Here is a 26448-nt window from a genome sequence, read left to right on the forward strand (position 1 = left end):
TGGGAGGTAATACAGTAATATAGTATACTGGGGGATTTAAAAATAGTAAAGGTATCAGTTTTAATACCATTATAAAAAAGTGCACTTGTATAGGAGACAAGGATTAAATATTTAAGACAATTTATTTAATGCCCTAAAATGCACAGGCGTGGTTGTAATCACGGGATAGCGTGGAGAAGAAGAGAGCTAAGGAAAGATGGCGAGTCGCACACCATGTGACCTGGTCTAGAAAAAGAACACAGCTTCTGTAGTTTGGCAGTACTTTGGGTTTCGACAAAATGAGAGGGTGGAGGCGGTAAATTCAGATGAGGCAATTCGCAAATTGTAAAACAAAAAGGTGACCGCGCGAGATGGAAATACCTTAAATCTAAGGTCGCATATACAAAACCATCATCCACTCACTGCTGCAAGGATGGACCCGAGTTCACTTAGTGCAACAGTTTCTACGCCTTCCAATGCAAGACCAACAACATCTAGGTCCACCGCCAATATGCAGCAGACAATAATGTGGGCCTTCGGGAAAACGACATAGTACAAAAGGTAATGGTATTTGGAAAACCTGTACTGATGCATTAACAAAATACTTGGTGCAGGAAATGGTCTCTTTCCACACAGTAAAAAAAAAAAACGTTCTGCCTGAGCCTTATGTCATTATTTCTTTTTATTATTCACGGTAATATATGTAAAATAGGAAGGTTTGACGAGATCAAAATTTGCATACCGCCCAAGCCTAATATAGATTCAAATTAGATAAATACTTTTGTATTATTATAATTATATATAATGTTTTTAAAAGCTGTTTTTTTTTTCAATTGAGTTTTTCCCACTTGCAGTGTCATAAATATCCACTTCAGCGGTACACCAAACTTAACAGTTTTATCAAACTAATATTCTAAAGATTTGTACAAAGTGATACGTTCAAATGTACTACACCTGATTATATACACAGCATTTTATTCTAGAAAAAAACAAACAAACAAAATCAAACAAAAAACAATTGGAAGTAAAAATAAATAAATAATAATAATGATAATAATAAAAATAATAGTAGCAATAGTAGTAGTAGTAAAAGTAATAAGAATGATAGAAATACCATTATTATTATTAATAACTTGTTATATTTTAATTATTTAACTTGTTCATAATTATTGAATGATAATAATAAAAAATAAAAAAACAAGATTTCTTTACCCAACGTTCAGACTTTTGTGCTACAAAATATATGCAAATGGGTGCATACATAATGCCTTCTATGCATATGTAAACATCACATGACAGAAAACGTTTTAATCTAGTAGCCTGCATTGCCTTTAAACACACATAATCCACCTATGACAGAGCAGGGGTCACCAATCTTGGTCTTGGAGGGCTGGTGTCCCTGCAGGTTTAGCTCCAACTTGCTTTAACACACCTTTCAAGTATGTTTCAAGTATGCATATAAGACCTTGATTAGCTGTTCAGGTGTGTTTGATTAGGGTTTAAGCTAAGATCTGCAGGACACCGACCCTCCAGGAACAAGTTGGTGACCCCTGCCATAGAGCATAGAGACACATTTGTTTGTCAGATTTCAAGAGCGTTTGAGACAGAAACACAAGATTTATATAGGATTAAAAAAGGGATGTTTTTAATCTCATTTTTTATTAATTAAATACACCATATTGGAGCAAATGTCTCTGGAAAATATCACAAATAGATTCTCTCTCATTCCTCATTTATAGATTGACAGCTATGAGCTTCATTATTATCACTTTTTATGTTTGTTTGTCTGTGTGATTTTCAGGTTTGAGGGGGAAAAGGAAACAGGATTAGCTGCTGTGTAGTATGTACGGTAGCCACAATGGGACAAAAACATTTACATGCATACATACTGTACATGGTAAGTTTTACAAATACACCAAGAGTGTTCATGATTTGATTTTTTTTCCACAAAAAAAGCCACAGGTACTTCTTTGAATCCAGTCCTCTGGATTTTTATATCATCCGCAATGAAACACATTCCCTTTACAACATCTAAAATATAGAAAGAGAAGATACCATGTTGTGAAGAAAAGGAGAATAGACAAGGTAGGAAAAAAAAATTATGAAAACATAAAAAAAAGCAAAAAAAGTTCAGTATTCCCCCTTTTCACTTTTCAAACAGGTGTTATGAAAGCAGATTTCGCAAAAACGCTTCTCGTTCAGTCTGTTTTTACCAACAAAAAACGTTGTCCTTCGTCTTTGAGTCACTCGGGATCAGAGGTCTCTCTTGGGTCAGTTCATGGAGTCCTCAGTTTTCCCCCTCCAGGGCCTCATGGGTATTTTCCATCCATGATTCAGGAGTTTTGGGGGGTAAAGGGTGGCTGTTGCAGGTCTGCGGTAGAGCTCAAGCCTGAGATTGGCGATCTGGTTTGGAGTAGCGGAGCATTGAGAAGAAGTGGGATGAGGTGCCAATCCGAAAAAAGTCTTCGGTGGCAATGAGCGAGGGGCTGAAATGAAGGCACACATCCTGCTTGGAGCAACACCTACGTCCTAACACACCTGAAAGACACAGAGAGAGACTTGTTAAACAAACCAACACTCAAAAGAAGATTTTTGCTGCTTGTTCAAACTACAGGCTGGTTTATGCTTTTGCCTTCCTTGTTGTTGTGCATTTATACTGCTGCGAGATGTTTGTGTTGCTCTGCAATGACACTTCTGAAACGCTAGCTGGCTTCGCTGGTGTTTTGTTTCATCTGAACACGACCTTAAAAGTACAAGCAGCTAAAACTCACTCATTCTGAGGCGGGACCGGCAGATGTATAACAACATTAATCATAAGGTAAAGACAAAACAAAACTTTCCACCTGGAGCTCTTTCATGAGACTTGACACTTGTAAACTCTCACTCTAACAGGTTTCGTGAGCCTCTGGGTCTCACCCACACTCATCAGCGCTACCAAGCCGACCAATCACAGTGCTAATGATATGCATCGTTGTGATGTGTAGTTACATTTTTTGAGTGGTGCGTGTCAGCGTCTGCATCAGCTATGGCTAAGGCTATGCACCGTGCGAAGGCTGCGCCAGAGCATATGCGTACGCTTGGTGCAGAAGTATAAATGAGCCTTGCTTCTTTAAATGAGCTGAATAAACACAATTCTTGAAACTTTTAGGAGGAAAACGTAACGGTTTTACATTCAATCCACGTAAATTTGTAAAAGCAATTAAGTTGACTTGATTGACTTGTGTTGGGACAGCATGAAGAAATTGTTTTGTACATACAATAAAAATACATTTGCTGTATGTTCAAACTTGTTGAAATTGAGCTCAACACAATTAGAGTTTTTTTTATTATTATTATTTTTAAATTGCTTCAACCCACTTAAATTTGTGATAAATAAGTTAACTTAACTCCTTCATGTAGTCCCAACAAAAATCAAATGTGTGTAAATCAGCATTTTGTTTAATTTATGTCATCCATTTTTTTACAGTGTAGACAAACATAAAATAACTTGTAAATTAATAACAAACAATAATAATATTAAAAATAAATGTGTTATATGATAAAAAAAAAATCTGAGAAAATAGCAAAACACTAATAAATGTAGACCTCTGCTTTTTGTGTATATGGTATTGAAAACTTGTATTCACACATTTATTATGTGTAACTTTAAAAAGAATTTAAGTATAATTAGCAAGTATATGAAGTAATGTTGCCGCGTGATCAGTAACTTTAATTCTAATTGGGTACAGGAAATGGTTTAGAGCAGTGTTTCTCAACCACGTTCCTGGAGTAGCACCAACACTGCATGCTTTGGATGTCTCCTTTGTCTGTCACACCCATTACAGGTCTTTCAGTCTCTGCTAATGAGCTGATGATCTGAATCAGGTGTGTTTGGTTGCTGCGTCCCAATTTGCTAACTATCCAACCTATAGTATTCGAAAATAGAATTAGTATGTCCCAAACTATAGTATGATGAAAATAGTATGCCAAAGTAACCGGAGGGTTTACTATTTCTGGTAAAAATTCGAAATGGAGAACTGTCCATACTCTAACCACTGATATTGCCCACAATACATTGAAATTCTAATCAATTTCACGTACAACGTGCAAACACGGATGAACACACTCAAAAGTACACACTCAAAAGTATATTCTTTTCCTTCACAAAAAAAAAAGTGTATACTTTTAGGGCGTAGTGCAAGTAAGTGAATTGGGATGCAGCAATGGAAAATGTGCAGAGCTGATGGTCCTCCAGGAACATGGTTAAGAAGCACTGGTTTAGAGCAGTTATTTTAACTATAAAATCTAAAGCACAGCATTATCATCTTTAAAACTAAAAATTATGATAATAGTGTTTTCAGTGTCAGCTTTATGATTATTTCTATTATAAAATATATTTAGTAATTAAATGTTCTATATACAGTGTGATATTTTGATACACTGATATTTTAAGATGATAATTAGCTATTAATGCTGGTCTCGACATAATTATGAAAATTTATTAACTATAAAAATATTACATTAATTTAAAAATATCATCTTTAAAATCTATCATTTTATTATTCCAACAACTTATATAAATCAAAGAAACATCAGTCAAAAACAAATGTCAAAAAAAGTTTGTCCTTTTAAACCCTTCAATTTCTTTTGTCAAATGAAGAGACCGCCCGCACTGCTAAAGCTCCCTGCTTAACTTATTGATCAGTAAGGCTTTCCATTCCATCTGCTGCCCTATTTCCTCAGCATTTGAAGCACATATTGTAAAGTAAGTCTCTTTTGTGTCTCATTTCTAACAATGATGTGCCACAGTCCCCAGGGTGCTAAGTTCTTGCGCAGCCAACACAATTATCCCAATATCCAAGTGCTGCTTTCACAGACAGTTACGGCAAACTTTTCCCCCCTAACATTTTCCTTCCTTTTGTTTTTTAAACATTCTAGGGGGGCAATTTGCTTTTCCCGTCTTACCTCAAGTTACTAAGGGGTTTCAGACTACTGTAATAGTAATTGCAAGCCCCCCACGCCACCCCACATTGGAGGGCTAATTAAAGAGACGGAGGCTGTGAAGGTTTGGATCCCCTGGGTTCAGGCTCAGCATGAGAAAGGTAATTTGTCTGTCCTGAACAAAGAGATTAGGAAGAAGCCGGGGAGCTACTTAATAAATGAGCATCAAATGTCCTCAGCCGTGGACACGGACAGCACCAATTATGTCACCATGAAATTGCACATAATAAAAACAATGGCTGCCGGACGAGGCATCCTATCTGTCTGGGGAAGCGTTCAGTCGCTTCTCTCCCTCTCTCTCACACACACAAACGCAAGCGCCGTTCTCTACTGGTTTACTTCCATTTCCAGCTCATTTTAATCCACTTTTTTCAGCATGTGATTACTGCATTTCAAATTACAGGTTGTACATCTAGTTTGCGGCACTTCCATTAAAAAAAGAACTGAAACAATCACTTCATTTAAGAAGGTTGTGGTACAAATAATACATAATTGTGGTGAAAATGGAGGACTGTTTGGCTTTGTAACACTGCAATGGTATTAACAACGTTAGTAAGACAAGCGGAAGACCCACCCCTCACTGATCAAGGTCTAGAATTTGTCCCATACATGAGCTCATTTGTCCTATTTTTATTGCTATGCCACCATAAATAGTGAAAATATGTCATCGAAAAAGGCTTTAAAAGCAAGCGGAATCCTCTTTTGGCTGTAGTGACTTCAGCTAATCAATTCAATGTAAACACTTATTTTTTAATGAGTCCAACATCCAACTGTACAAGACAACACAATTAAATGTAAGTGAAGTCATTTTTTGCTACTGTATTGTTCCAAAAAAGAGAAAATATTTTACAAGTAGCTTTTATTCTAAATCTTGGATCTTATTCTTGAAACAAAAAATGAACAATGAAAGGTGAAAAGCATCAAAAGTGGCCCATATAAAAATTTATTTAAACTCTAATTTGGCTATTGTTGTTATACATGAATTTTCATATGTACGTTAGAAAGACTAAACAATATTATTATTATTATTATTATTAATATTATTATTATTATGTTTGAATTTTTTTATCATTGAAATGGCAAAATTCTAAGGACAATTGAATGTGCTTTGGGCCAATTTGTTATTTAAGGACTTCAAGAGATTCAGTTTTTAATGATAACTGATGTAATAAATTTGTATTTTAAAAATAAATATTGTATTCATATTTCTTTATTCTAAATATTTAGGAAATATTTTTGTACATCCAAAAGTGTGGTTATGATGACCATCCGACAAGCTAATCCAGCTCAAACAAAAGTGCAATATTTAAATATTATGATTAAATAGAAAGGTAACACTTTATTTTGATGGTTCATTTGAGTATTAGTTGACAGTCTGCTTAATAGCTATTGATACTGCTGCTAAACAAACATTAGACTGAATAAAAGGAAATTTTGCAAGTACACGTCAATTACAATAACCCTAACCCAACCTAAGAGTTTCATTGCAAAATGAGATATATCCATTTTGAAAAATGTTAGTTATTTGATATGATCTTTTAAGACATCGATAGTCAAGTTCATTCATATTTTTGTACATTAAACTATAACTTGAGCTCAGTGAAGGCCAGGAAAACAATATTCTTCAAGAATATTTTTTATTTAATTTTATGTCCATAAATAGTTCATAAATAGTCAAAAACCTTGCAAAAATACAACCTATTTATCTTAACACTGTCAAACATATTAAATTGGTTAAAAAAAAAAAATCCATCATAAATATATGGAATGAGATATATATATATAAAGATTGATTAATTATAATAAGATTCTGAATTAATTTTGGCCAGAACGTACACAACATTTTTTTTTTTTTTCAAAACGCTATATTTCCACCTAAGCCTATGTTCTACTACTGTGATACCATTAAGAAAAGTGAGTAAATCATTGTTTTATTTGAAAAGTAAAGTTAAGTTAGTTAGATAAATGACTTGTAGCTTGTTAGAGAAAGAGTGGAGGGTCTATTATTTTACTGTAATAATAATAATAATAATAATAATAATAATATGGGTTTGACATGGAACTTTTTTTGATCACCAGCCACTGAGGCTAGTAAATTTCCAACATTACTAGCCACTCAGCATTTTCACTAGCTAGTTGGAAATTATATATTAGGAAAATATATTTATTATGCATAAATTTGACTTTGACATGCTAAAATGACTTGATTTAAATTTTGTTATGTCCACATGCTAACTCATTTATTTAACTTTTTGTGTGTCATGTATGAGCTTGCTCAATGAGCATGAGCAAATGGGTCATGGTTTCATAGTGTCGTATTACAATTAGTTTTTATTTCACATCACTTTCCAGAGCTCAAAATGAAGGATTTACCAAATTAGGGATTTATAAAGCATAAATAGTCCCCACTTTAAATTAGGTCACAAAACTAGATGAAATTGAGTTAATAAAGCATTTATTAATATACATAGTAACAATTAATATATGCCTAAATAATAAGACATATAAACGTTGATTTTAATACATGCGCCTTGCGCCGCATTGCGACGGGTGTATGATAGGGCCTATAGTGTGACCAATACAAAATGAGGCGAATAAATGCAAAAAGCTCCACTTTTTGAGTTAAGAGAGCCACTCCTTTTACCAGGCTGGCTACGGACCTTATACATCTTTGATATTGCTGCAAAAAGAATTGTTTATGCAGTTATTAGTGGTGTGCTAAAAAAATAACTTTTTGTTCAATGGCTGTACTGTATGGAGAAAAATACCACTTGAATGTACCAACTTAATTTGTTTATTTATTTTTTTGACAGAAGTTACTCCCACACTGCAAAAACACTCCCACTCAGCAGAAAGTTGAATCAAATAAACCTTATGAGTAGGGCCGCACAGAATCTGCGGAATCTTTTGGCTATTTCTGCGCAGAATTTTGTAGATAATCTGTAGACCTATGTAGATTGATTTTGGGAGTATCGTAATTAAAAACTTAATAGATGAAATAAAAAATAATACTTTTTAACTTTCATTTAATGTTTACAATGCAAGTCCAATTAGATCCACTTATACGTTGGTAATCAAATCAAGTCTCTCGTGTAATATATATTACTAAAATTATATTAAAAACATAATAAAGTTTAAATTTACACAAGTAAATAAATAGACTCAACGATGGGCTAAACATCTGTAGATTTCTGCACACGCAGATTCCGTGTGGGCCTACTTATGAATCATTTAGACTGAAACGACATTAAACTGACTTAACGGGATAGTACACCCAAAACTGAAAATTATGTCATCATTTACTCACCCTTTACTTGTTCCAAACCTGTTTGACTTTCTTTCTTCTTTTGAATACGAAGGAAGATATTGAGGAAAAAGTTGAAAGCCTGTAACCATTGACTTTTGTAGTATTTGGTTACAGGTTTTCATATTTCTTCAAATTATCTTCTTTAGTGTTTATCAGAATAAAGAAACATAAAGAACCACATGAGGGGGAGTAAATCTCAAGTAAATGTTTATAGTTAAGCAAACTATCCATTTAAAACATTGTATAATTTAAAATATAAGTTAGAAACATGATTATCTTAGTTTAACAACTAATACTTCACATAACTGTCATCATGTCTTATTAATCATATCATATTTTCAGTTGAAGTCAGAATTATTAGCCCCCCTTTGAATTTTTTTTCCTTTTTTAAATATTTCCCAAATTATGTTTAATAGAGCAAGGATAATTTCATAATATAAAAAAAAAAAAATTCTTCTGGAGAAAGTTTTGTGTATTATTTTGGCTAGAATAAAAGCAGTTTTTCATTTTTTAAACCCATTTTATGGTCTAAATAATTAGCCCCTTTAGGCAGATTTTATTTTCAATAGTCTACAGAACAAACCATTGTTCAATAACTTCGCCTAATTACCTAAACCTCCCTAGTTAACCTAATTAACCTAGTTAAGCTTTTAAATGTCACTTTAAGCTGTATAAAGTGTCTAGAAAAATATCTAGTAAAATATTATTTACTGTCATCATGGCAAAGATAAAATAAATAATTGATTAGACATGAGTTATTAAAACTATTATGTTTAGAAACATGTCGAAAAAATCTTCTCAGTTAAACAAAAAAATGGGAAAAAAATAAACAGGGGGGCTAATAATTCTGACTTTAACTGTATAGTGTACGATTACTGCAAAACATCACGAGATGTAGAAAAAAACAAAGGTTCGGAAGAAGAGCAGAAGTAGCTAAACTGCCATATTTGAGCACTGCAATCTCAGAAATGATGCATGGCGAATCTTTCACAGCAGCTCGGCATGGCTAAAGTTTCATCATAAGCATTCAAATCTCAGCATCAAGCGAAAACGCGACTGTTTAAATATCTCCCGAGGACACGTGGACCTTCTCCACTCCTGCCGGCGAGAAGGGGCATCTGGGTATATTTAAGAACTCTCTCTCCACTATAATTAAAGCAGCGCGGCCAATATTCAGATTGCATTTTAGCATTAATAATTCAGCTGTTTTCACTACAATTGATGTCGGCACATAAATAAACAATGAGGCCTCATATTTACACAGCGCCAGCCGCCGAGCGAGAGCAGGAGGAGGAATGGAGGGACGGGGGCTTAAACAGACATTTAAAATTAAGCTTGATAATGCGAAGGCTTTCAATTTGAAACGCAACACGCTCTTGGAGCTAATTTGTAAAAGTGACGATGCCTTAAAAGGCCTCTAACGGAGCACTGAGCTTAATGGAGCTCTTTCTCTGCTCTTTCATCCAACTATTTTTTTCCCCCTGTTGAAGGTGAAATAAATGTTCACTAGGAGACTCAACAACTGTCCGATCTCTCTCTCTCGCTCCCACATCCCTGTTGTCTCCATATCAATACTGATTATGTGTCACTGAGCCGTTATTTTCAGTGCTGCCGAGTGATACAATCGGCTGGTGGCTGACTGCACAATGAAGTCTTATTGCAGACGGTCCCAAAGGCGAGAAGGGGAATTAGGTAAATAATTTGCCTGCTTGGCGTCTGGTTTTGTTTATTTAAAGCTTGCTGTGCAGCCTCGGAGGAGCAAATAGTCAGACAGGACTATGGCGGTGAAAACATGGCAGAAAAATGGGACAGAATGCTTTATGCAAGCTAGCTTTCATATTGTTATGGAAGTCTTGTTGTAAAACCAAAACAAAGAACAAAAAGACACCATCTTTTTGCTGCATCTTCAGTGAACATATAAGGGATGTAATTTGGTTATGGAAATCGGTAACAAATATGAATTATATATCGGTTTTGCATATGAATGGATCTTGGTTAGGAGGAGGAGGAGAAAATAGTTTTCCCTTTGCTTACCTATCCTAGAACTAAAAGGCTTGCATTAGCTGTGATCTCATTTGAGAAAGTTAGCATTAATAGTGATAAATTGGCTTTCAGCTAGGCTGAATTACGCTCGTCCTCTAAAAGACATAGCATATTCTTTAATATTATACATGTACATAAAACAGAAAAACAATACTTCTAATATAAAGCAAAACTTCTAGTATGATCTAATATTTCTGATTAAATGATTGGCTAAATAATGTCTGTGTAAGATGGATTTTTTTTCAGTCAGAACAGTTTTCTTATAAATCAGTGCTGTACCTAAACCAAATTGTCTGCAAAACCTCAAATCTCTGACCCGTCTCCATTTTTAAATAAATTGGAACATCACTGCTTGTATGCAGTGCAAAAGTAAATTAAAACAGTTTTTGAAACAGATAGAAAATTTTATTTTATAATTTGTCTGCTTGCCACTACCAATATTATCGTAAATAAGTTTATTTTATAAACTTATAGATATTTTAAGAACAAGAAAAACCGAGCACCCACTTAAATACAAAGTAAAGGAATAACCTGCAATGCACTGCCTCAGATGAAGACAGTCTTACGTTTGACAAAGCACATCTCTCCAGCGTTTGTATAAAAAAAACTAATAATATAATAACAATAATAAGTAAATAAATAAAAAAAAAACTCCATTTAAGCTTGATTAGGTGTCAAATGTTAAATCGCGTAATCACACTTGCAAAGTTATATATATATATATATATAATAAATATATTGCTGCAATATATTTTCTGGAAGAATTGTGTAGTGAATAATGCCATCTCAACATACAGTTTTTTCTTTATAGATTTGTTTTGTTTGTTTGTTTGTTTGTTTAACTGAAGATACTCCCACAATGTAAAAAAATACCTGGTTGCCTTAATTGTTTTACATTCATTAACCTTATGAGATTTTACCTTTAAGCTCCATTTAACTTCGATTTAAGCGAACTGTTATCACACAAGAAAATTTTTTTGCCCATATGTGAAGCCAAGCTAACAAGTAGTAGATTTAAAGTTTTCCATCCAGCAGTGATATGTTGATATGTGAAGTGATAAGAACAATTAGATGACCGACTATGGCTCTTACTTTCTGGTCAGGCAGTAGAGGGTTAGTCTGCAATGAACTCAAATGGCCATTGATGAGTGCTGTGGGTCTGTCGTGTTCACAAAACAAGCTGCCGTTGATGTAGTGAAACCTGTCACCAGGGACAAGCCGGTTCCGGCAGGTAGAACATGTGAAACACTGCAGGAAACAAAACAAAAGAACTACATTACACACAATCCTTAGCACATTACTTCCTACACATAACCTGCAGAACATTTTCTTGAAAGGTGAAGCTATTATTCCTTTTTGTTTTTTATTATTTTGCAATTATTTTTGTGGAGGGACACAGAAAACATTGATTAAAATGTACATAAAAGGCATTTGATTTGATATCAATTATAAGCTTATGAAAAACTATTCAACAGAACACCTTCAAACAATCAGAAAACTCTGTGGAGTGTGAAAGGATTTTGTAATGCAATTGAGCATTTAATTTTAGAGCAGCAGTGGTCACTTCTAGATAAAAGGTTACCTTGAGATGGTACACGTTTCCCTGTGCCCTCATAACCAGTTCACTGGCTGGGATGGACTGACCACACGCACTGCATGCCCCACTGTTCCCAAATAACCTGGGAAAAGAAATAGAAAACATGTTAGTAGTGCCAAAGCAACATATATCCAGAGCACCGAATATGTCTTAGACGAAATAGCTGAAATCTATGAAATTGTAGTATGATTTAAATGACCAGCAAAATATGGTAGATCTCAATCAATCAATATAATGTCACACCAACATATCATGAGCAATATTTACTCATTAATATGGTCCATTTATAAATTTATATAACCCATGTAAACAATTGCAGTTGTCCCCACAATTTATTTATTTGTATTTTTTTTCCAATTCAGTGACATTTTATCAATAACTAATTGGATGATGCTCTTTAAACAACCCTACTGTATTAAATAAGAACTATTGTTACACTACCATTCAAAAGTTTGAGCTAGGAATGATTTTCTTTTTTTGTTTTTAAGAATAATTTACTTTTATTGAAGTTAATGCATGGCTTCTGAAAAACATTAACAACTACAAGCACGAAGATAAATGTTTTTGTAGGGTATATATTGCATACAGACTCCCTTGTTGGTCATTAAGAACTATTGTTACACTTTTTTTTTTTTTTTTTTTTAAGAATTTAGTTTTTGGTCAGGTTAATGTGTATCTGCTGAATAACAGTACCAACTACTTGTACAAATGCAATTAAAAGCATATAAATTGCATCCAGACAGTTTTTTTTTTTGTTTTTTTTTGTCTTTTTGGAGCTTAAAAGCTATGATCACCATTTACTTTCATTGTATGGAAAAGAACAGCATTAGCATTTATCAAAATATCTCTTTTTGGCTTCTATGTTAGAAAGTCAGTCATATGGCATAATAACATCCTATTGTCGACTAAATGACAAAACCATTAATTTACTAAATGACAAAACCATTCATTTACTGATGACTGAGATTGAAAATAAAACACTGGATATGGACAGTGCAGTCATTAATATAATGAATACTTCCATGTGCATCAGCAAGGTTTATTAACCTGTTTGGCCTTGTTTTACTGTAACAATGAAATCCTTGAGCAAGTACAGGTTAAATCATTTCAATCTTGTTCCAGGGCCTCCTCCTCACCCTCTCTCAATCTCTCTCAGTCTCTCTCTCTCTCTCAGACACACACACACACAAGCAGAACAAATTACATCTTCAATATTCTGATGTAGAAAAAATAAAATCATAGTAATATCGCAAACCAAATGAAAAAATCCTGCATCCTGTCCTCCAAAAGCCTCTACCACTGGGACTAAGTATTACCTTTGGTGCTCATTTTTTGCAACCTAATAATAACCTAGAACATAAGCAATCAGGGCCTAAGAATATTTGATTGTACATCTAGGCGGAGACACAGCGCTTTTGCCATTAGGACTCAAGCGAGTGCTCAGTCACTGCCGCCTTTCCATTAGAAACCCTCGGCTACCCGGGTTGATATATAATGTGCATGGGTTAACCTTTTCAATCATGGTGTCAACACTTTAGATTTGCTTCTGCTCATCTCTTTCGTCTCTAACCTTCCCTCTCTCTCTCTCTCTCTCTCACTCAGTCTCTTGATAATGAAATGCTTGCTCCTGCTTCCTTTCTATCTGCCTTCTGAGTCCACAATTTAGATTACTTCATCTTGCCGAGCAACAAACTGAATGAAATTTCGATTTGAGCAGAAAGTAATTTACTGGGATCTGGACCCATTTGTCATCATATCTCACTGGCTGTTTGCTCTATCACTGCACTTTTCCTATGCAATCAAATAAGACCACAGCATCTGACAAGCTCCAGAGAGAGAGAGAGAGAAAGAGAGAGAGGGAGAGAGAGAGAGAGAGAGAGGGAGAGAGAGAGAGGGAGAGAGAGAGAGAGAGAGGGAGGGAAATATGAGGAAGGAAGCAAGAAAGAAAGAAAAAGACTGTTAAAAGGAAAGAGGGAGGGTAATGGGGAAAAGACACAAAAAGGATAGAGGGAAAAGGGAAGCATTGCAAGTACCTTCCGTATGTAAACAGTTACAGATTAACCTAAAAGTTCAAGGATGATTTGGTCCCTCAAAATGCTTCCAACTGGTAAACCGGTAAACGTGCATTGTGTAGACTCTGATACTACATCTGCCACACATGAGAACATGTGCGTTCCGACACTGAAACAGCTGTCACCTGCGATGTTTTGCATACACGTGTGGTGTTTATTGGGGCCGCTACACAACGAGCAAGTGAAGCTTTAAGAGTTTCTCTTCAGCGGTGGCTGTAGGGTGAAGGGGGGAGGGAAAAACAAATTTGGCTGTGGCATCGATTGGAGCAGCTCAATCAAAACTCAATTTCAAACGTAATTAGCTGTAGGCTTGTGACAACAGCGCGGCTTCAATGGCGTCGATGGGCCAGTCATGCTAGGCAAATGTCAGGGGGGAAGGTCTTTAAAAGCTGCAGTTTGATTCACCTGTAAAATGACATCTTCCCCTGGCCTTGAGAAAGCAATCAGCCGAGCCACGACGTACGCTTGATTCGACAATCCCCGAGCGCTCACACCTAAATTCGCTTACAAGTATGCATTATTTGGGATCCGGGCTCCCCTTTTAATTGCACCAGTTGTCTTCCAGAGAAAAAGCCTGAAGATTCTCCAAGGCAACCTTTTTATGCTCCTGCAGCTCTGTATACGTAGCATAGCAGGTTAATTATTTGAGCGGGGAAAGGCTGCTGATAGCATTTGATTTAAAGGCCTGAAGGTTTTAGGTGCTCAATTAAGTTGCTATCAGTCTGCTCCTCACCTCTAATGGTCTCTCTCACCATTGAACTCCTGTGCTGACGAGGGAAGCGTAGAGCAGCAATATCACGGGTCACCATAATTAAGGCCAAGGGACTCTTTAATTGCAATGACACCACCAGATTTGGCTTCCTTCTCCTCAAATCAGCCTTTCCCTTTGTTGCTTTTCCCACTTTCTAGGTATTCAGCCTCTTGATCAATCAGAGGAGGAGGATTTTGTCAGCGAAACATCGCGGAATGCTGATTTATCGACTTGCTCGGCCTCGAAAAGGGTGGAATAAAGAAGGGCTACAATCTACGGCTGTCTTTCATTACGAAAGCAAGACAAGAAATCTGTCTGCGCTCCATAGGCAATGTCTAGAGGATTTAATTTGGATACCGACTGTGAAGTAAAATACAACCTAGCAGGGCTGTTTTGGGCCATCTGGCAGAAGCTCTGCCTTTTAAGCGGAACCTTTTGAGTGGAGTGATGCAAGTTGGTACAACAATGATTTCTGCAACACAGTCCATTATAAAAATGCCTCTCAACATTAGCAGGCAAAGCACCTTAAAAGCACTGGGCCATATTGATACTTAAGCAGGGCTTTGCATAATGGCAGTGTTACATTAGGTAGAGAGAGAGGGAGGGAGCGAAAAAGAGAGAGAGAGAGAGAGGGTGGGGTGGAAGGGATGGGGTGGGTAGGGGGAGATTTCAGGCAAAAAGAGCGTGCAGGCGGGTGAAGGGGGCTGAAAGCAGCCAAATGACACTCGGTTAATTCAGAGTAACAGATCTAGTCCCAAGTGGATTGAAGGCCTTGAATTAATTCTGTTATGACAAATCAAGATAAACGTTTCCCCTAAATTGCATGCAATTTAATTAATTTCTGAGATCCAAGTATTTCCTGGCTTAATAGTTCACATGCTCCCGTGCTGTCATAGTGCTTGAGTGGGCAGACTTCAAAGTGATATTAAATAACCAACTATTAGATTTACCTAGCACGTTCTATTGGAAAAGTGCCATTTAATTACCTGGCTCTATTCAATTAAAAGGACAGTGTTTTTCCCTACGACCTAACGGTCACATGATTGCTCTCTCCCCAAATTAATTCTCTCGCTCTCCCTTGCTTCTCAACAGCTCAGACAAAACATCGGGGATGGCTTTAGAAACGACATGATTCGATGAGGCTAAAACTGCTGAAATCTACAACTCGCGGCTGTTGCCCTGGTAGTCGGTGCTGGTGGCCTCGAGCTGAGTGGTATCAGAAGCCTATCATCCCATGTCATTTTCCTCCCATCTGCCATTAGGGAAAATGGGATGCGCTTTCGTCTGCGCTGTCCCAATCAATCACTAAGCCTTTTTGCATCAGTGGTATTAATATAATTCTGGATATGTAACTTCATTATTTACACAGCAAGGGCAATTTAATAATCCATTACAAAAATAAGGGAGGCCCCTTTAAAATCCCCTAAGGGGACTGGCCTTCGCAATAATCCCCTCTTCTCTCTCTTTCTCTCCCTCGCTCTCCCGCGCTCTCAAAAGCCAATTTGGTTAATTAAATGTTTTGTTTGCAATGTGGCTCTCATTCATTTCGGACACGTCATTGGAAGCGGATAGGAGCCAGGCACTAGATCTCATTAGATAAAACCCATCAGGACTAAAGGAAAATGGAGGGGGACTCTAATTAAAGCTTTTAATTGTGTGGACTCACTGTCAGATGTTATTTTCCCCCTTTCTCTTATCTCTCCTCAGATCACAGGCTCGGGCGAGCTGCGTTTTAGCTCCGTTCTCCCGCCTGACGCGCTCTCATTACAAGGAGAAAGGTGTAGCTACTTTTTCTTGCCTGCTCATTTTAATTAGGCTCACAGGCCCGATTCTAGCGGCGAGTCTTGTGGACTTGATCCCTTCAGATCAGGTGGAGTGGAAAGAGTGAAGGCACTCTTCACATTTGGACTGGTCGTCTCAGGTTTGCTCTGGTTGACACCTGTTGTTCCAGCCTGCCGGCAGCAGTGTCAGCACGAGGCTTCGCTGAATTATCCAGGGTGTACCGCATGCCAAGGTAAATACACGCTAATGACTGCTCTTCTGCCAAAAAGCACTATTTTCCGGCGGGAAGAGCGGAATATATAATGAGTACTTCACTTTATGAATTAACTTTAAAATTGGTCTGTCTGTTTTAATAAGAAAAATACAGATGGTCAACTATCAAAGTCGCTCACATTGGGTTCGCCCATTTTCTCAAAACTGAAGAAATAATCCAAGGTGGCTGCTTTGAAAGTTCAGAAGCGTTTTCGCTTTGCCCTTGCAGAGGTCAGTGTTGAAGGATCAGCCTGTCAAATCAGGCCATGCACATCAGCTGAGTGAGACTGCCAGGACGTCACCCGCTTTGGGTGTCAGACTTACTTGCATAAATATTTAAAAAGGTCTTTTTGCTAATTAAATGGTCTCTTTGTGATAAACAAAACATGCCGGAGAAGATGTGAAAACTCTTTTAAATTCCTGCAGAGTCGAAGGTCAGCTCTGCCTTACCAATCGAGTTTTCTAGCTACTCGTAAAGCAAACACACACACGGTTCTAGCAGCGCGGCTCCTTTTGCTTAAAAATGAAATATGGCCAGAGACACAGACTTGCAGATGTTCTGGAAAAAGAATCTCCTTCGTCTTCAGCTCTGTCAACATGTCAGTGGCTTGACCTCTTTTTTAAGAGTGTCCCGTTGAGGGTTTAACCAGCACGCTTTAACGAGGGCCGCTGACGGCACAATCTGAGACACATGTTCTCAATGGAAAATACGCTCTGCTCCGTGAGAAGCTTGATGGCTTGCAACTTTTTCCTTGGTATCTTTTTTTTTCTGACAACCATCACTTCATCTAATCATTACATGCCTAATGTCATTTCATGTGGTCGGTGGACTGTCATAATATCCAGATGTATGAACTATCTAAAGTTTGGTTTCAAGGACTATGAAAAAAACCTGCCAAAACTATATCCTCAAACTCAGAACACATTACTGAAGAGCCCATTTCAAATCAATGTCGCAAGCACACCAGAAAGCAAAACTTGAGAGGATGAACACAAATAAAAAATAAAAAAAAACTCACTGCCTGACATCTTTCTTAAACACATGAGTGAGGCTGTGATTGTGACAGATTAAAATCAATAATGGATGTGTCTAACCTGATGTAGTCGTTTCTACATAGGATCATGCCACTCTTGGTGTAGCAGGATGTGCCGATCTCTCCAAGCTGGGCCTGGCAGCAGGAACATTTCAGACAGCGGCTGTGCCAATAGCTGTCCATGGCATAGAGGAGAAACCGATCAGCAATCTTTCCCCCACAGCCCGCGCAGCGCTTCCACGACAGAGATCCCGCTCCAACAGGTGGGGGCTGGGCACTTCCTCCAGGGTTCACCATTGTGTCTGCAGAAACATAAAGAGACAGGGAGAAACACTGGAGCAGTAAGTCAAGAGTTAAGCAGTTTTTAAATGCGTGTGCAAGAGTACTATTTTATATTCTAGTTTTGTAGCTAAATACAAATCAAAAGCCCTTTCAACAAATGACAAACAGTTGAAATTAAAATTAGTAGCCCCTATTTTATTTATTTATTTATTTATTTTCCTAAATGATGTTTAACAGAGCAAGGAAATTTTCACAGTGTGTCTGATAATATTTTTTTTCTTTTGGAGAAAGTCTTATTTGTTTTATTTCAGCTAGAATGAAAGCAGTTTTTGATTTTTATTTTTTTTTTATTTTAAGGTCAATATTATTAGCTCCTTTAAGCTATTTTTTTCTTTAAAAATCTACAGAACAAACTTCTAAACAAATGTTTAGAAATGTGTTGAAAAAATCCTCTACTTAAACAGAAATTGGGGAAAAATAAACAGGAGGGCTAATAATTTTGACTTCAAAAGTATATATATATATATATATATATATATATATATATATATATATATATATATATATATATATATATATTTGCACACAGTTAAAAAAAGAAAGAAAAGTAACTATAAAAGCATTCAGCATTACTTAAATCCACATCTCACAAAGCAAGCACACCTAAGTTTCCTCAACTTCTGACAGAAGTTTTGTCTTAGAAATATCTAAAACACCTGGAGCCTGAACAGTGACCTAAAACACTGAATGTTTTGGGAGGCACGCTTCCTAAAAGCTCTTTTGAAATAATTTAAATGCATATAATGCCTTCAAGCAAGTCTGAGAATTGTTTAAAGTGGCAGGCTGTCCTTGATCTTTATCTAAGTGCTGAAGTCAGCTCCTTTGGTCCATTTGTGATAAATGTCTGTTCACTGATAACATTAAAGTCACTGGAACAATTAGAAGCACTGGCTTTTGTTAGGTTGTCTGCATTGCTTTAAAAGTACATTTTCCTGAACCTTCATGAGAGAGAGAGAAAGAGAGAGAGGAATCCAAATGCTACTGTTGCCAGAACTGGAGAAGTTAATTGAGGAAGCCTTAAAGTTGTACGACCCATTCAGAGGTCGACATATTCCAATTGCTTTCACTAAGGTTATCAGATGACGGATTTCCAGCCAACATCATGAAGAACATTCAGCAGCATTCGCTTTGGGGACTGGTCACTGCTGCGTGAAATTACCCCTACTATGTTGGATCATTCTGCATATGCAAGAAATCAGTTAATGCCGGCCTACAGAAATATCTGCCTCTGACAGAAATCACATTAACCACAAACCCTCATTTACGATTGCAGTTCTGTGCTTTGCTCTGTTGATCCATCAGTACTGTGTGTGTGCAATGTTTCCCAGGTTTCATAAGGAGGGCTGCTGGACCGAAGTGGGAAAGATTAAAATTTAAGATATATTCGTGAAAGGCTGTAAGCCAAATCTTTGTTGAAAGGTAATTAGAGGAGAAGAGAGAGGCGGGGGGTAGAAAACATTGCACTGAGAGAGAAAGAGAGAGAGAGAGGCATTCAGTAACCCCATTAGTGGAGGCTCTTAGGGACAAGCAATACCTTAGTGCTGATTAAATCTAAAGGGAGATGAATCAGAGACCGAAAGTGACTCCCCCAGATAAATAAGATCGGACCATCGTCAAGTTTCATTCCCTGGAAGAGGGAAGAGGGGAGATTTGAAGAGAGGGAGGGGGTGGCTTTTAAGTCAAATGGGCAAACTCAAGTAATTACACGGACAGGCAATTTAAGAGAGGGGATGTGCAGAAATATAAAACAGATCAGCAGCCCATGGCCAGTAATACAGATCGCGGTGCTGGAGACTAAATACAGCTGCTCCTGCCAGAATGCACAATGCAACATGGACAGAATTGCACTTGTGTTATGGTTTGTTGACCATCTGTACAGCACGCGCGCACTTAAGATGCACTAATAAGATATTAAACTCGAAATGCCAGCAATTTCCAAGATTACGTCTAAATAACCTATGTGGTCTTCTTATGAAACAACGCGCATCGCTCATGTTTAATTCACTAACGTACATTATTACGGTATAAGTGCGTGACATGCAACACAATTTGCACACAAGCACAATACATAAAATCTAGTCATTAAGTAACTGTAATCTTTTATGCTTTCGTGTGTAGTGTTTTTCTGCAACATCAATTCTGTCGCTCCGTAACAAACGTGTCTCGTCAAACTACGAAATATTACCATTCATAAAGCAAAATACGGTTAGTTGAAGAGAAGTGCACTTACCTCTTTGAAATGTAATGGTTGAATGGTGGTGAGAAATGTACAGCAGTCTGTTTTCTCTGTAGAAAATATATAAAAAATAACGCGCACAGTCCAACAAACTCACAGACGGAGCAGCGCGTGGATGAACACTTCTCGCTGCTGCGAAAGAGTCAAGCAAATGGAGTTTTCAGATTATATTTCCACTGTTGCCGTCACCTTTTTTCTCAGATGCTCTTATTATCACTGAAAAGCTCGGCGGCGGGTTTGTTGATGGAGCTGTCGGCAAGGTCTTCGGTAATTTCCATAGATGAAGAGAGCGCTTGTGTTTGTAACTGTCCTCTCTCGCGCGCTGATGTCTCGCCGCTGCTTGTCGCTTGTGCTCTACATGTGTCAGTGACAGAAAAAAACCCAGAGTAAACCTCCTCTCGCAGGATGACGTCAATCAGGCTGTGGCCAATCATGACGCACTCCATTCAAGCGGAATGAGGAATACAGCCAATCAAAAGAAGGCGAGGTTGACTTCGACACACACTGTTCAAAGAAGGAAAGATTGCGGTTGAGAGTGGCTGTCTGCTTGTTGAGGTTGGACAGGGCAGAGGTGTTCAACCGTCGGGACCGGGTCCCACTATGGGGCCTCGGTAAGCGCACAAGGGGTCCCCAAAATGAAACATTTTTAAATAAAAAAACATTTTATACGGAATTAATTCCTCATTTACAGCATAAGACCAACAAGAACCGTACATTCATAATATTTATTATTTAAAGGAGTTGACAGTTTTCACATCTGCATAAAATCACAGCTCCCTGAATATTGTCTTGCATGTTAAGAAAAAGTTTAGATATATTTATTGTATTTTCTGTTACTTTTAGTCTCTGTTATATTACATTATTAATTGGTTTTCATTTTTACTTATATATTTATGTATTTGTCTTTATATATTTGTAATCAAATGTAGTTAATTTATTTGATTAAATATGATTATAAATTTTACATGACTCTTCAACTAAAATATACTTAAAATATTTAGTTTTACAGTTATTAGTTTACTTAATACTAATGTGGTATTAAAATAATAATAATAATAAAATAATAATAAAAATAATAATAACAACAACAATAATATATATATATATATATATATATATATATATATATATATATATATATATATATATATATATATATATATATATATATATATATATATATGTTTTTTTTTTTTTTTTTGTGCAGATATGAATTATTCTACCTTTCCTTTGACATTGAAAGAATGTCTGCAGAGCAAATCCTTCATCTGGAGAACTTCTGCTCCATATCTACAAAACTGATTGTGGAAGTTTCATGCTATTAGTAAGTATTCCAGTGTTTAAGTGTTCCCATATACATATTTCATCTATTTCATATTAGATTGACTGAGGGCTGTGTTAACTATATAAAAGTCTATTTGGTTTCATGGACAAAGTGAAAATTCACTACACCACTACAGAAGTCACGCTCATGTTCTTATAACAGTGGCGCCATCCCCTGGTATAAATGAGAACTAAAACTATAGATTTGTTGGTCGCCTTTTCTAAGATTTAGCTTTGAGACTTAGCATAACCTTAATAAATTCTTTAAAATAAAATAAAATATTCAATAATAAGGTTAACATGTCATGCACATCATTATGTCACAAAATCATGAAACAACTGTTATTCTATTTATTTACAAAGGTCACAAATACACCAAGAAAGAACATCATTTTTTATGTCCGAAGGCTTTTAAAGATGATTTGGGTAGCACTTTATTTTGATGGTCCAATTGAGTATTAGTAGACTGTCTGCTAGATATCTGTTGATACTGCTCCTTCAACAGACATTTAACTGACTATAGACCATTTCAATGAGGTGATGTCATTCATTGGCCCTAAACTATTTCCTAACTGTAACAAGAGGCAATTCAATTTTAACTTTATGTTAAAACATCTGTCATAACAATATTTATAAATCTTTTTGGATTCTTGGAAGTTATGGAAATTAAAAACGTAAGACAGGAAAGGTTATTGTTTACACCCCCAGAATGGTCTATAAGAAACTTAGCAAGTACAGTACATGTCAACTTGCACTAACCCTAACCCTAACCGTCTAATTAATCTAATGAGAATTAGTTGCAATGTAGCTTAAATTCAACAAACGGAGCATCAAAAAAAGTGTGACTATGATTTGTTTGTGAGGGCAATTGCTCATTTTGTGGCAATTTTTGGGGCAAGGAAGTCATTGTCATTTCACAATAAAGAGAACCTGAAATTGATAGCTTTTTTTCAGCAAGACTAAATATCCTTAAAATTGACTTACAAGTGCACTCATTTTTTGCGAGCGTTTATATTTTAGTGTCATCTCTCATGAAAACATGAACACAATAAATGAAAGAAAAATGACCACTGAGCAATGTCTCTGACTAACCACCCTTTTGTTTATTTTTATGATATCTATATAAAAGTTTCGAATTGACACTCAGAGACCCGTCTTCATTCAGCCTAAAGGAGCAGCGAGTGAAGCGTTATACGTGATGTTCAGCTGAGTTTCAGTGGGCAGCTAATCTTTACAAGACAAAACTGTGTAATTATGAGTTGCCTCTGGATTCATTAGTAAGATGTACATTGTGTAAAGAGTCTCCTATACCAGATACTAATGGTTTAATTGTCACTGGTCCTGCCTGATTGCAGCGAGCAGTTTGATTTCCCTGCAGGAAAGGCAACTCTATTTCTCCCAGGATTGGGCTCGATTCTCTCCAACAAGAACAATGAGCCAAAGATAGCAAAGAATGTATTTTCCACGAAGGAATAATTAATTTATCTCAACTATTAAAACTAGTGGGAAATTATGGGATGACTCTGAATGGGGGCCTCGGAGGAGAAGCTTTGTTTGTTCTTGGGCTGTTTTAATGAGCCTTTCACAAATGGCCAAGAAAAAATACTTCTTTCTCTTCTTCTTTTTTTTTTTTTTTGCAATATGATAGTCGCACACAATAATGAGGAAGGGGGTGCTTGGGGGATCCGAAGGAAAAGAGCAACATCGAACCCCTCTTTTTCTGATCTCCTGATGTCCTACAGCGCAGCAGTGTAGTGATTACAAACAGCCATCGAGAAACAGCACTATTTAAACAGCAGAGAGACGGTATAAAGTATTGATACCCCAACACAGGCAGAGAAAGAGCTCATAATGAAGTTTGTGTCCTCTAGGGGAAACCAATTCAAGCCGGTAAGAGATATAGAGTATTCACCGTGATGCCTCATTTCAGAGAAGAAATCTACCCCTTGCGATATTACATTATTATGCTGTTAAACTGAGTGGCTCTCCATCAGGCAGCCACAGAAAAAGGGCCGAAAAAGCCTTTAAGATCCATAAAAACACAACATGATATGATTCAGGTATGATAGAGGAACAGAAATAGGACAAAACGCTGTTCTGAGTCAACATTCCCACACGCACAGCAGTCACGCTATAGCGGTGTTCGTGTCAAGGCCTTGCATTAATACAGAGATAATGGATTATTGATTTGTAAATACAAATGCCTTTTATGAAATGTTGGAGGGTAGTGGTTGGAAATGGATACGTTTTCAGCGAATTTAGCATTATGGCGTCGACTTCCCAATCAGCAGACTGCCCTTCATTGAGGGCCGATCTATGGCAAAGTGGAATGAAAAGTCAACTGGCTATAGAAACACTTTCTCAAATGTGAATTCAACAGTGCTGGAGGTCTCTGGTCTCATATCATCAGTGTGAGGATATGTCGCTAACCCTTCTCCGTTTTCCATTACGAGCATGGCGAGTGTACTTTACCCAGGTGAGTGTAACACGCCTGCAGCACCTAGATGGGTGGCGTGACACCGAGAAATATCGAGTTGCATATTTCAAGACAGATTGTTTGTTCATAAAGATTTAGGAGGAAAATCTCAAAGTCATTTCTTTAATATGCTGTTATTGACTGCTTTGATCAATCTTGTGTCAGCAGCGAGCAAGTAAGTGAGCTTAATTAAATACAAATCGATAATTCCTTAACAAATAGCGCATGGACTGGAGAAAACAGAGGCAGCCGAATTAATAGGGGGAGCATTTGTGTAGCTAAACGTTTGGAAAACTTCATCAAGAATTCAGCTCTCTGTCTTTTGCCGAACATTTATACATTATGCATGTCATTTAAATGCAATTAGAGGTCCTAATATGTTAATCTCTTTAATTTATTTGGCAAAGCTTTTTTTGTAATTACATTGTTGTAAACAATGATAAAACTGTGTCCTCATGCGTGCAATTGGATAATTGGCTACTCGCAACACATTTAGTAGATTAGACTAAAACTATTACACAATCATATCTGGGAAACTGGCTGCAAGATGCCCACTGTGTCTTAATTTCCAGTCATGGGAAGCTGATGTAATGGAGAAACACATACTTATGGGTGATTTGTGATGTTGTGCGTGTGGGGGAGTTTACTTTTAGTCTCTTTTATTTGCACAGACAGGAAATCATGGGGCTGACTAGATTCAAACCAGCATCTCCCAAAAGGGCACAGCGGCTCAACTGGGCATTTGTCTGTTTTAAAAATCACATGGTACATGAATGGTACAAACTAAAAATAGTATTGATATGTTGCAGTTGATATGTTATAATTATATAATTAACACTGAAACAAACAAAATGTGTATTACTTTACTCACATGTCTGCATGTAACATACAGATTACCATGACAAAATATAAAATCCTATTAGACATAATGTAAAAAATACATTAAAAATTTAAGCTTTGGTTACCAGAAATTCAACAATAAATAAATGAATAAATTATCATCCAATCAATCAATCAATCAATCAATCAATCAATCAATCAATCAATCAATCAATCAATCAATCAATCAATCAATCAATCAATCAATCAATTAAAACACAGTACTATTGGCATGGTGTATTAGTACCTTAGCTTTTACCTTAAAATATATTAATAACTACCATAATAACAGGTATTACATTAATTATAATTATGAATTAAAGATTAAAAGTTATATGTTATAGATGTTATAAAAGTTATAGACAGACTTTCATCACACTAAAGTACTACTAGGTGCATCAAATATTCAATATATAAAAATATAATTAAATAAATGGTATACCATTCACACGGCCATTTTTAAGAACATACCAAATGCTGATGTAGTGTTGGAGGTTTCATGGCAAAATTTGACCAACTTGGTGGCCAATCTTCATTTAACGCAGTGAGGTCTGAACATCGCACTGTGAATAAATTAAAAAATAAATTGTCCGATGTAAAGGTGCAGGTTAAGATGAGAACATCGGTGCATTGTTAAAGTGGCGGGGGAACAGGGGATGCTGAACTAACACCCTTTGAGGAGAGAGTTGCCTCAATAGTGGGCGACACTTTTCTGTCTGGAGTAGTATTCGTGTTTGTGGGAGACACAGATGTATTAGAAGAACACTTTGTTAGGGTGGTATAGCAGCACCCTTCCGCTCTCAAGGCATCGCCACCGGCATTTCAGCTGCCCAATTGCCCGCTCTACAACTGACCGAGTGCGAGATTGGGCATCATAGTATCTGCACTCTTGGTGAGTTTGTGGGTTGTTGAGGGGGTTTAACAGCCACGTCTTTCAAGGTTCAAGAAACCCTCAAGTACTTTATTTGAGACTTTTACAGGTTTTGTGTGTGTTGAGCATCACTTAAGACAGTGTTAGTACCTGTCAGCTGTACTTACAGGGTAAACTGGATAATTTTGAGCTTTTGTCTTCTAATTTCATCTTCCGAGTTTTAAATTATTTTTGGGGCGGGATCAAAATTGGTGACGTAGCGCAAAACTGCAAGTGAAGTGATGATGCATCGGTTTCTCATTATTATTCATAACGGACTTTTCTTATCATATGAGAAGAGCCTGCTTCTTAATTATTCATGACTGCACATGCTTTCTGAAAGCAAGGCAGACCTGCCAGTAACTGTGTGACCCTATGTTGATGACTGGGTGAGACCGTGTCCACAGACCCACGGCACACAGTATTTAGCCATTCAAGAAGGGTCGTATGCGTTTGTTTCCATGATTCACAGGGTTTGTTGCATG

The 26448-nt window shown here is 36.8% G+C and overlaps 2 protein-coding genes across 2 annotated transcripts in view; one reads left to right on the forward strand and one right to left on the reverse strand.

Moving 5' to 3' along the window:
* The window catches only part of kyat3.2 (kynurenine aminotransferase 3, tandem duplicate 2), an 808856-nt gene that overhangs the window by 670191 nt on the left and 112217 nt on the right, over positions 1-26448 (forward strand). The gene's annotated exons all lie outside the window — the stretch shown is intronic.
* On the reverse strand, positions 1603-20740 carry lmo4b (LIM domain only 4b). Its single transcript, NM_212689.2, has 5 exons — positions 20370-20740; positions 17859-18099; positions 11892-11988; positions 11402-11557; positions 1603-2517 (listed from the first exon to the last, which is right to left on the reverse strand). Exons 2-5 carry the CDS (start codon positions 18092-18094, stop codon positions 2509-2511), a joined length of 498 nt encoding a protein of 165 aa, NP_997854.2. The 5' UTR covers positions 18095-18099; positions 20370-20740; the 3' UTR covers positions 1603-2508.

This window comes from Danio rerio, chromosome 6 (genome assembly GCF_049306965.1).
Source record: "Danio rerio strain Tuebingen ecotype United States chromosome 6, GRCz12tu, whole genome shotgun sequence".
Lineage (NCBI taxonomy): Eukaryota > Metazoa > Chordata > Actinopteri > Cypriniformes > Danionidae > Danio > Danio rerio.